General features: G+C 41.8%; 1 protein-coding gene across 3 annotated transcripts; it reads left to right on the plus strand.

Moving 5' to 3' along the window:
* Window positions 1-1,820: 1,820 nt before the first annotated feature.
* On the plus strand, window positions 1,821-9,115 carry nr4a2a (nuclear receptor subfamily 4, group A, member 2a). Of its 3 annotated transcripts, none has more exons than XM_078228337.1 (8): window positions 1,821-2,034; window positions 3,800-3,925; window positions 4,387-5,246; window positions 5,943-6,072; window positions 6,212-6,375; window positions 6,864-7,066; window positions 7,235-7,413; window positions 7,573-9,115. In XM_078228337.1, exons 3-8 carry the CDS (start codon window positions 4,389-4,391, stop codon window positions 7,827-7,829), a joined length of 1,791 nt encoding a protein of 596 aa, XP_078084463.1. In that variant the 5' UTR covers window positions 1,821-2,034; window positions 3,800-3,925; window positions 4,387-4,388; the 3' UTR covers window positions 7,830-9,115. The 3 variants fall into 3 exon arrangements, with proteins under 3 accessions (XP_078084463.1, XP_078084465.1, XP_078084464.1); XM_078228339.1 differs by having other exon boundaries at window positions 4,405-5,246; XM_078228338.1 differs by having other exon boundaries at window positions 1,845-2,038; window positions 3,805-3,925.
* Window positions 9,116-10,844: the final 1,729 nt, after the last annotated feature.

Raw genomic sequence — 10,844 nt, forward strand, 5'->3', positions numbered from 1 at the left:
GCCTCTTCCTGGTCAGAACGCGCAACTGCAACAGTTCCGGAGATCTGAAACGACTGTTTCCAGCCAAGTGGAGAACCTGCAAAGCGGTCAACCACTGGAAATGTACCGTCTGCCAAGAACATTTCCATTTACAAACGTAATGGGTGTTTTCGCTGACATTGTTTTTTTTGTTCACACACCGATTGGACATTTTGCATAGCTCGGAATTACTAAGTAGACGAGGGAAAGGGGAACTTATTCATTAAAACGCCGCTTATAATATGATTTTCCCAACAATGCTCCCGCTTGTCAATAGTAACCTGAGGCAGAGGGGCAGCGCATCAGGTGGAAGAGAAGAGGCGGGGCGGGGGGGGGGGGAGTGGCAGGGTTTAATTGGAAGCTAATGTGGCACTGAACTGCCCCCGGTTTATTTAAATGGTGAAAGTTGTTTGGGGGAGGGGGTGAAAGTGGGGGGCGGTGAAGGTGTGCAGTATTGCAACCCACAGTCCATAAACACCACAACTGATCAATTGTGGGGAAAAGAAAACAAGCCAGTGTAAAATACACAAAACAGCATAACCTGTGAAAAAAACTTGTGTATATATATATATGTGTGTGTATATATATATATATATATATAAAGTTTATATATATGCATAGATAGCAAACTTGGCCCCCTCCATCAAAGCACTAGCTCTAAAAATATCCGCAATGTCTTAATTTGGTGTTCTCAAGTTTCCGATGGGGTTTTAAATAGCCTGAGTGTAAGGCCAGCCCCTGTGTGCATCACTTGCAGACTGAGAGTGCATTGCCAGACCTGCTATTTTTGGCTGAGCCGGCTCTTTGCGTCAATGGCAGCGTTCCTGCGTCATGCGGCACTCTGCCGGGCCCGGCGCGCTGCCGCTCACATTTTCCTTTCGTTCATTCAATTGCTTCGCCCACGATCACTGACGCTGCTCTGCAACAGGCCGGATTAATGAGCTGCCTCTGTCCTCTCCTCGCCTTACATCATTAAAGGTAGTCAGCAGACTTTTCCCAAGCAGCCCGGCCTCCCTTCACATTGTTTCCACCAATACATAGAATTATATTTATAGATACAATAAAGATATATATATATATGCAATAATTGGACTTTTATATTACAGAGCAGCTATATTAAATATTTAACCTCACAATCACCAGCGCGGCTCTTTCAAAACTTACAGTTAACCCGAAACTTGATTGTCCCACACACCCAGCAATCCATGATAATACCTGCTGATTATATATATATATGTATGTATTTATATATGTTTTACATTCCAAAAGCAGGACAGTATCCCAGTATCTGACCTAAGTGCTTCTTAAGCAGCTTTACATCAAATAAAATGCGTGTGTTTAAAGCATACAAACTGAATAAAGCAGAAAGGGGAGGCTCTTTGAATGCCAAAACAATACACTCACCCGGTTTCCCTTTTTCTGGCTAGAATTTATAAGAGTAAAATATTCAATAATGGAATAGATCTTTATGCCGGAAATGAAAAGTAATAGTTACGCAGTTTGCCGTTGTAGAAATAAGTCCAAAACAAGTGATCAATAAGATCGATAAGCTATAAACGGCGAATATTCCAGCTACGTGTTGTTTTGGAAATGCTGAAAGAGGTGAGAAGGTTGCCTCAAGCCAAGCCCCAACTACCTTAAAAATCCACAGCATTAACGTCACCTCGGAAATTTACCAAAGTGAGAGGCAGCCAACCGGCTGGTGCGGGCCCAGCCCTCGGGCGCTCATTGGGCTCGGCCACGCTGACGCTCGCTGACGCTCGGAGACTTGGTTACACGCTGCCGGTGGAAGAGAGGAGCTCACATAAACAAAGGCACATTGGAGAGTAGGGGCCAGTCCGAGTCTGCTCGCCGGCTCAGAGTGCCGAGCACAGCAACCTGTACCACTGCTGCCGCCACTTCCAAACCAAGCACCGCTGCTGCACCTCAAAGTTCACTCTTATGCTGAACCGAGTTTCTACTCACCCGCTGATCCCCGCAGTGTCTAAATGAGAAGTGGAAGTAAAAAATTAACAAGTAGGTATTGAATTATTTGAGTAGTCTCCTGATGCGTGGCTGTGCGAATATTCCCACTATATTGTTGTTCGCCGCTGCTGCTCTGATTGTCATGATTTAGTTTTCTTTTCTGAGGGTGTTGTGAATTAGCTGTTAGAACTAGCTAATTTTACAATTGTGTCGACTGGACAGCAGTTACGGACTGCACACTCTTTCTGTTCCGACCATCGCTGTTCTGTCATTAAGCAATTGGAAACCGCATCCTAATAGTAATTTAAAACAATGATTGGGTATCTCCTCTTCCTCAGCGAAGTTGCAGGCGATGTCCAGGCTGCTCCGCGTGGCTTTGTTTTTACCTGTACGTGCCACCTGGTGCCCTGCCGCCGCTGTTTGGGATGGGGGGCAGGCAATAGCGGGCTCTCATTCACACGTGCATTCCTTGCGACTAGCTACATGATGTATTTAAAAAGTAAATACTAAATTAATCTCGCCCACCAAGGCGCAGCCCACATTGCAGCGTGTAAACATCGGTTGTCAGTCCAAACCATTTACAGACAATATGAAACAGTTTGCAGAAAGTTAGATATGCCCAGTTAGTTGTGGGAACATATCAACTGTATTTGAGCGGGTATTATGGGGATTATCAGTCTAAAACCTGATGATGCTTTTGTCGTTGCGGCCGTCCGCAAATAATTAAGTTGAGCTACGCAGATATGGTATATTATAAATTAAAGCATATACAGTTGAGATTGTTATTTCCAAACTTATTTTGACTTTTTAACATTGGATAATGATTTCCAGTTGAAGACTTTGAGGGCTATTGGCGCAATATGATGTATATCATATGATGTATATCATATTGCTAAAAGGTTATTGTTACACCACTGGTTATTACTCTTACTGTTTGGATTCTGGACTCTTCCAAGGAACCACAGCATTAAACAACTGCCAAAATGATTTACCGGAGGAACTTTGCATAGTTTTTGCGAGCATTCATGTTTTAAAAGATGTGGATCAACATAGTCTCGCTGTCTTCCAATGTGTGCATTGCAGAGTAATAATTTAATTTGAATTAATGCTGGACATTTGCCTTTCTTGCCTATGTCTGTCGATCTGGCTGTTTTGCCTCTCCATCTGTTTTTTTATGTGCGTAATACTCTATATAACTATTTTCTGCATAATAATGGGCACGCTTATCTTTCCATAGCTGGAATTTAACACTTTAAGTAATTGTCTTGCTAATGCTGTATCATTAAACGCAAAGCACACAACTTACTAACACACTCCTTCCTCTGCTAGATACTGTGATTTTTTTTCTCTCTTGCATGTTTTGTTACTGTTTCCGTCTGGGCTGCTATGTTGAATTGTCCAGAAAATATGATCCAGTATAGACAGAAATGATGAGGATGTTTTTAGCGTTGGCCAGTCACTCATAATTAAAATACTCAGGGAATTCTCAAACGTACTCTAGCAAAAATGATATTTTGCTTCAGAGGATGATGAGTGGAGCAAGACAAAAATGAGAGCAAGAAGTTGCTGATGCGGCGGGGGGAGGGGGGGGGGGGGTTGTAGTCCAAACCTGCTGGATAACAGGGTACACCAGTGCGTATTTAAATCAACTTTTGAAATAAGGAGTCACAAAGAAAATGTTATTTAAAAAGGTTTTTTAAAAAAAAACATGTTACATGTCCTATGACAGTCATTGGAATATAATCCTTCATGTTCTGTTACAACTAAGAGTTGGCATGGGGCGAGTCAATGATTATTTGTTTCCATCTGTTTTCAGGAAAGATTTCATTGTGCTGCAGTCTGAATTGCGATTAAGAAAAAAAACATTCCGAATTCTGCGCTTCGGGAATTCAAATCACGACAGTGTTTACTTTTCAATTCTTTCACAATCACTCGGTTGAAGGTACGTTGATTTGAGTGCGCTGTAATAAAATGCTGATTTGTCAAATTATTCCAATTAAATGATATTGCCATTTTTTAAAATTTAAAATTACCCATGAAGAATATTCTCCATGTGCTTATTTTTTAAATGTGTTTGTTGCTTTGATGGAACACATTACAAATAATTTAGGTCACCTCGAATACTTACAGAACTTGGCTGAATCCAGTATTGAAATGAATCATATTAAAGTAACAAAGAGTTATTTTAGTAGAGAAACCATCACCAGTGAATGCGTTAAATCGTGTTTGGTTCGTGTCTCTGGCACACGCCCTTAAAGTATATCCATGGGGTTAAATGAACTGATTTCAAGGCATTTAGTTCAGGTTCCTACAGTGCTGCTAGGATGTGTGAAGCAAGATGATTTAGTAGTGGCCGTATGCATTTAAATGGTATGAGTACATGTTCAGAACTTTCATTTACAGCCATGCCCTGTGTTCAAGCTCAGTATGGGTCATCGCCACAAGGAGCCAGTCCTGCCTCTCAGAGCTACAGCTACCACAGTGGGGAATACAGCTCTGACTTCTTAACACCAGAGTTCGTCAAATTCAGCATGGATCTCACCAACACTGAAATTACAGCAACTACATCGCTACCCAGCTTCAGCACCTTCATGGAGAATTACAGCACCAATTACGACGTGAAACCCCCTTGCTTGTACCAGATGCCACTGTCCAACCAGCAGTCCGCTATCAAGGTTGAAGACATCCAGATGCACGGCTATCACCAGCAGAATCACCTACAGCACCCACCAGAGGAGATGATCCATTCTGGTTCCATGTATTACAAGCCATCTCCACCCCCTACCCCAACAACTCCAGGCTTTCAGGTTCAGCACAGCCCATTGTGGGATGACCCCAGTTCTCTCCATAGCTTTTCCCAAAACTATGTAGCCACCACCCATATGATAGATCAGCGAAAGGCTCCTGTCTCAAGACTATCTCTTTTCTCCTTCAAGCAGTCGCCCCCCAGTACCCCAGTGTCCAGCTGCCAAATGAGGTTTGATAACCCTCTGCACATTTCCATGAACCCCGAGACGGGAGGTGGTCATCACGTAGTGGACAGCCAGAACTTCGCTGTTCCCAATCCCATCAGAAAACAAGCATCCGTGGGCTTCCCTGGTCTCCAGATTGGTCATGGGTCTCAGCTGATGGACAGCCAGGTACCATCACCTCCATCTCGGAATTCGCCATCAAACGAGGGCCTTTGCGCCGTGTGCGGAGATAACGCTGCCTGCCAGCACTATGGAGTCCGCACATGCGAGGGCTGCAAAGGCTTTTTCAAGGTGATTGTTTTCTTCTAACATTTAGTGTTAAGCTTCCCGCGTGTTTAATCATTACATGTATACTGATTAAATGAGACACGGTTAGTTAAAGGGCGTGATGCTGTATATCAGAGTTTACAAAAGACCCACTGACAACTTGTACTTGGGGGTTGGAGAGTAGGCTTTGCTGTGAGCAGGAATGTAATTTTTGCCTGCAAGTTTGGGTGTGAATGTCTCAAATACAGATAGAAGGCGGAAACCCAGCTCGCGTCTGTCACAAATTCAGACGACTCCTTGAGATTTAAATTGGTAACAACATTAAGCCGTGTCTAAGTTAACCAAGTGGAACAGAACTCCCTATGGTAAAATTAAAGTGATCTCTTTATTTCACCATCGTGATTGAATAATCTTATCATTTTAAATCGAGGGGTCTCGGAGGGATGTAAATAATATGAATGCCCACGAATTTGTATTTACCCAGTGTCTGCTCCTTCTCTGCCTCGCATATCAAATACAGCGAGAAGCTGGGAAAGAGGCAGGCGGTTAGAGCTACAGTGAGCACTGTAAATATCCATCTGTTAAATAGGGTGCGAAGAAAAATCTTAGCTTAAAAATCACTGGCTACTTTTAAAATGTGCATGCATTCGATTATCAGACAATGCAGGGATAAAATTGGTAATTTTACTGATGAACCTTTTCGCTTTGTTCCTGTTGCAGCGCACGGTACAGAAAAACGCTAAGTATGTTTGTTTAGCGAACAAGAATTGTCCAGTTGACAAACGCCGCCGGAACAGGTGCCAGTACTGTCGCTTTCAGAAGTGCCTTGTTGTTGGCATGGTGAAGGAAGGTAAGTTTTGATGAGATGTGTGTTTATACACTAACTTGTACTAAAAAAAAGCAAATCGTAAGTACTTTTTAAAAAAAAGGAATGTCACAGGTCAGTCAAATTTACGGTTTATTTTTCTCTCCAATTGTTTATTTTCCAGTTGTTCGTACAGATAGCCTGAAGGGTCGCAGGGGACGACTCCCATCCAAACCCAAGAGCCCCCAGGAGCCGTCTCCCCCTTCTCCTCCGGTCAGCCTCATCACAGCCCTGGTCAGAGCGCACGTCGACTCCAACCCTGCCATGTCCAACCTCGATTACTCCAGGGTGAGTCCCACATTCGCTTTTGCACCAGTCACCAGCTAGAATTTTCAGTCGAAACAGTTTGGAACTGCATTCCTCTCTACAACGCAGCTCTGCCAGATTTTTCCCTACATTAGAAAATTGGCGTAAATTTGAATCTGTTCGGAATTACGGCCCAGAGCAGAGGATTAAGGATAAACAGCGGACATTGCACCAACGTAAAGCTCTTATGGACTTTACCCAAGTTATTGTAATTTAAGTATAGTAACATGTGGAACAGAGAGGTACATTTCATTATTCAAGCTCGCTAAGATTGTTTGCGAGAATATAAAAGAAATGTACCAAAATGTACCGAATAATTCAGGGATTAACATTTCTTAATTGGTGAACGCAAAGTCGGATTGTTAGCAGAAAGATCAGGCCTTCTCTTGTACAAAGGAGGGGACTCATTTCACTCGGGGTGTAGCCGAACAGGACTTTATTGATCCTTTTTTCTCTCTTTGAAAATGCAGTTCCAGTCCAATCCCGAATACCAGCTGAGCGGCGGGGACACAGAGCACATCCAGCAATTCTACGACCTCTTGACAGGCTCCATGGAAATCATCCGCGGCTGGGCGGAAAAGATCCCCGGCTACGCCGACCTTCCAAAAGAGGACCAGGATCTGCTTTTCGAATCAGCTTTCCTGGAACTATTCGTTCTGAGGCTAGCCTACCGGTACATAGATATACTACTTTTAAACTGCCATCGACCCTTTTCCATATCCACCCCCCCCTCCCCCCCCCCAGATCCAGTGATTCAAGTTTTATTGTTCTCTTCTAATTAAATTGCTGTTTATTACTGGGGGAAAAAAGCAATTAGTAGCGTTATTACTGTTCATTTCAGGTCTAACCCCGTGGATGGCAAGCTCATCTTTTGCAATGGGGTGGTTCTGCACAGGCTGCAGTGCGTCCGTGGCTTTGGGGAGTGGATAGATTCAATCATTGACTTCTCATCCAACCTCCACAGTATGAACATCGAGATTTCAGCTTTCTCCTGCATTGCTACACTCGCCATGATAACAGGTCAGCGCATTTATTGTTTATCTGTTCCCCTTAAATCACCGCGCGTTAAGAACCCCCTTTAACCTGTTCAGTGCCACACTGCAGTGCCCTAGTTCAAGTTGGAACCTCTGGTAACGTTCGTCTGTCTTTCTTTTTTTCTCTATTTATATATTGTTGCAGAGCGACACGGGCTGAAGGAACCCAAGAAAGTGGAAGAACTTCAAAATAAAATTGTAAACTGTCTCAAAGACCACGTGACTTTCAACGGCGGAAACTTAAATCGCCCAAACTACTTGTCCAAACTTTTGGGGAAACTGCCGGAACTCCGCACTCTCTGTACACAAGGTCTTCAGCGCATCTTCTACCTGAAGCTCGAGGACCTGGTTCCACCCCCGACAATAATTGATAAGCTCTTCCTCGATACACTACCATTTTGAAAGCAAACCTAAGCACTTGAACTGAAACCGATTCCAATAATAAACTGCTACAGACACACACGGCAGAGACAGGTCTGCAGAGAAACAGATGAAACTTTGGTGCCAAACACGTCTGCAAAAAGCCTGAGAACTTTTTGCGCTTGTCAGAACTTTGTATTCACAGTCGTTTACTGACCAGGATTCACAGCAAATAAACTGCAAAACGTGGTATATACAGTTTTTAATTATCTATTTTATTTTTTTTATTGACGAGACGAAAACTGCCCCACACGCGGGGGGGACACACGCATTCCCATCAAGCTCTGTTCAACTTTTGATAGAACTCATATTTGAAGGATGCAAAATGGATTGTAAACTCCGTTCTCGGCAAAACTCCAGGCAGACATGACGCCGCAGTATATATAATAAAGAATTGGCTTATATACATACAGCAATTATAGGCTGGTATGATGCGTCCATAAGGCCATTGAAAGCCGCAAATAGTTGTAAATTAACAAATTAAGTTTTGCTCTGATTATTTTTCTGGGCTGATTTGAAATGTACGAGTGGAGATAAAAAAAGATGGAGATCTAATCGTGGTTAGTACATTATAAAGGCATGTGAATGCTGTTGCGGGACTAATCTTCATATTTGTATGTTGGAAACATTATAGGCACTTGGTATCTTCTCGATGGATTATGTCTACAGTATGAAAACCTAAGAAATAGTATTCCAGACACTATGTAGTCTGTTAGATTTTTTTAAAAGACAGATGTAGTGTTTGATATCTTGTTAGCAGATGTACAATTCTACCATTTGGCTACAAGTATACATCGACTGGCATCTTTAAAAAGGGATACATTGTGTTTGTAAAGACCGTTCAACATTCATCGTTTGTAAGTGTTGTATGTACTGTTGATGTTGATAAAATTTATATCTTTATTATTTTTTGTCGTCTAACATGAATTTGCATGCTACTGCTTTCGACGGTTTTCAGAGTGCTTTTAGAGATAATCTCCTGCAACTTACTGAGCACTTTGTCTTACTTTCCAAACGTCTGCAAAAAGGTGACAGTTGTCATTTCATGTTTCAGTGGGATTTTTAAAAGAAAGTATTTACATACATGTAGGTTTTACTTTGTATATTAAAATATATATATGTATGCGGTACGTATACATTTTGACCTACAAGTCACTGCCTTTTCTATTGTGTATCTTACATTTAGAAATGCTTAAAAGTATGTTTTCTGAGAATTCTTTCTTTGAGAAAGAAACATTTAATGTTTACACAAATAAAAAGATGTCTTCAAATGGCTGTTTCGTAGATTCGTCTGTGCTCAAGCCGAATTTCCATTATACTTGCATATAAAGTCATGTGTCATTTCAATTTTAATCATCCAGAACAATTCTTTTATACAAATACCTATTCGTCATCTATTTACTGCGACGCTTTGGAAGAACAAACTCGCAAAAGGTGTGTGTGTGTGTGAATTGATCATTTTACCAGCTGATTGAATAGGCTTTTTTATGTGATAGGCAGTGTTTTCTTAAAACAAACTTCAGACGAATGTTTACTGATGCGCTCTTTCGCAAATGACGCTAAATGTTATATAAACAGAAGACGACACCGATTTCAAAGTATTGCTCTAGCATAGGCGGTAAGCACAAGCCTTGCTCTATCCATGATTTGCAAGATTTTTTTTTCTTATTTCGGCAGGAATGTCCCATCAGTTTAAGCACCTTTCCTAATGAGAAATGCAATTAAGGTTTTCGACATCCTATCTGGATAGCATTTGGTTATCGGTTATTCATGTATTCTGTCTTGGGATTCAAATAAATTAAAGGAAATAGCTACCCAGAGAATTTCTCCATTTCATGAATGTCACAAGATTATCTGCTCTGTCTCCAGATAAGCAATTCAGATTGGTCGCGCGGTGCGCGTTTTTCTTCATGCACTGACAGCTTCGGTGGGTTTGTGAATGCAGGAAGGGTTTTTTAAATAATGATTACCTTGCCGCAATTAGATATTTTACCCGAAGTTGAAAACCGCTAATCGACTATTTAATTCCCCATACCTATCAATTAAACTACCTGCAGCCAGCGGCTGGGAATGTTTCTGATTCTGTTTGCGGTTTAAACCCAGTACGAATTCGTAAGCGGACTGAAGAAAGTTCGCCGCAGGAAGACACAAACTGTCAGCCAACATGCAAAGGAAAAGGAAATCCCCAATCAGTGGCAGGCAGCAGAATATCCCGGTTGAAGCAACACTTTAGTCACAACAGTGAGTCCTCGTTAATAGTTAGAAGTAGGAATCCCAGTTCCTAATAAGCGCATCATATAATGTGCACTCTATTGCTTGTAGTTACATTTTCAGACTTGTCGTGAACTTACGCTGCCAATCTTGAGCTCGAGATCTGCACCCAGCGCTTGATTTGTCGCAGCTTTCTGCTCAGATGGCTAAAACTTCTCGACTTGCCGCATCTGAATGGAAGTTAATTTTCTATAAGTTTTCAGCTTCAGTCATTTTTATTTTTTCCAAAACATGGAGCACACCCCCCCCCCAAAAAAAAATGTAACAACACACTTTATGTTCCAGATGGTGGCTTATTTCAGGACTTACTGATGCCAAACAACTTTATGTTCAAACAATAATGTTCCCAAATTTTAGGAGATCGCGGCTGTCAATAGCCTGAGAAGCGCGCGGTCCTTTCGATGTGTGAGTGTTGATGCTCTCTGGGATTCTTCCACCTCTCATCAATCTGAAACAAGTGCAGCATTTCTTCCACAGCACAATATTTATCAACAATTCTTGCATTCATTGTGTTTAACAAACGTCGGGATCGCCTCCACTGAACACAGTGTCTTCATTTAGTGAGTTACCCACAAAACGCGCTTGAATGCAAAATATTTTTCGAAAGCGTTGAACATGAAAATTAATTCAGTTATTATGATGCAACTTATAAATTAGTTTACAAAGGCTGTGTACACCTAGTATAAGTGTTTGTTTCTATCCCGTATTGGACAAAGTGTTGACACT

The sequence above is a fragment of the Mustelus asterias genome, chromosome 14 (genome assembly GCF_964213995.1).
Source record: "Mustelus asterias chromosome 14, sMusAst1.hap1.1, whole genome shotgun sequence".
Lineage (NCBI taxonomy): Eukaryota > Metazoa > Chordata > Chondrichthyes > Carcharhiniformes > Triakidae > Mustelus > Mustelus asterias.